Source organism: Anneissia japonica, unplaced genomic scaffold (genome assembly GCF_011630105.1).
Source record: "Anneissia japonica isolate Jap-2015-1 unplaced genomic scaffold, ASM1163010v1 scaffold288204_len40639_cov168, whole genome shotgun sequence".
Lineage (NCBI taxonomy): Eukaryota > Metazoa > Echinodermata > Crinoidea > Comatulida > Comatulidae > Anneissia > Anneissia japonica.
Window position 1 is genome coordinate 13,898 of NW_022711347.1, and position 1,220 is coordinate 15,117.

General features: G+C 35.7%; 1 protein-coding gene across 1 annotated transcript in view; it reads left to right on the forward strand.

Annotated features, from left to right (window-relative positions):
• The window catches only part of LOC117107450 (integumentary mucin A.1-like), a gene marked incomplete at both ends in the record, with an annotated part of 6,873 nt that extends 6,689 nt beyond the window's left edge, over nt 1-184 (forward strand). The window contains one exon of the mRNA XM_033249151.1: nt 128-184. Coding sequence (XP_033105042.1) covers nt 128-184 — 57 coding nt within the window. The remainder of the gene's footprint in view (nt 1-127) is intronic.
• Nucleotides 185-1,220: the final 1,036 nt, after the last annotated feature.

The following is a 1,220-nucleotide window of genomic DNA, read 5'->3' on the forward strand; positions in this document are numbered from 1 at the left end:
GAAAACTAGTATTATAAAGAACATGTTGTTTATGATATAATCATGCCATCAGGCAACTTGTATTTAAGAACAAAATGATGCTTATGATATAAATATTCCACCAGTTTATCGATTCATTATTTTACAGAGGATTTGACAACTGTACCTACTACGGACAAGACAACAGTCACAACCACACTATCAGGTGAGGCTTGTGTTTGCTTATCGTCGTAGCAACAATACTTACAAGTTCTTTATCGTCAGAGAAGCTGCTTAACATATCTCAATGAGGACGACGGTTCTGCCGTCAGGCTTGTTGTTGTTCCGAGGTACTGATTTTTACTGATACGGGTGAAGCAGGCTGGGCGGCAGACTGAAGTCCATCAATGACCTGGTCAAGAATTGCATCACTTATTGATCTTATGGACTATTTCGTTTTCGCATATTGATGCAATAATCTTATCCATAAGGTTGGGTGATGATAGTATGTGTTTGCTTATCGTCGTAGCAACAATACTTAAAAGTTCTTTATAGTCAGAGAAGCTCCTCAACATCTCTCAATGACGACGACGGGTCTGCCGTCAGTCTTGTTGTTGTTCCAAGGTACTGGTTTTTACTGGTACGGGTGAAGCAGGATGGCCGGGCGGCAGGCTGAAGATTTTGAGCTCGATCTGGTCGACATTACTTCCTAAAGTGTTGATGTTTTTGTACTGTCAAGTTACCGTAGTGCGAATAATTAAAGTTTTTTATGAGCGAGTTTGAAACAGGTTGTTAGTTCGTCATGACCTTTGACCTTACTTATATATATATATATACATATATATATATATATTTATTTATATATATGTGTATATGTATATATATGTATGTATATATATGTATATATATGTATTTGTATATGTGTATATATATATGTATATGTATATATGTATATATATATATGTATATATGTGTATATAGGCCTATATATATAAGTTTAATCATTCTGCATACAACGTTGTTTCGTCCTTTAGAGACTCATCAGTTCAGCTCAGATTTGAGATTGGAACATAGCTATGAAACAAACAAGCCTGTAACAAGGCAGTTTAAAAGCGCTCGTAATACCATGCCAAGAGTGCTCAAACTACATAAGTAGTGGGCCAGCTAAAGGTAAAACAGCAATGGTACTATCTCAATAGAGTGCTCAACAAAACAAATGTTAGGAGCATAATAGTTTAATCAATCTGCATACAACGTTGTTT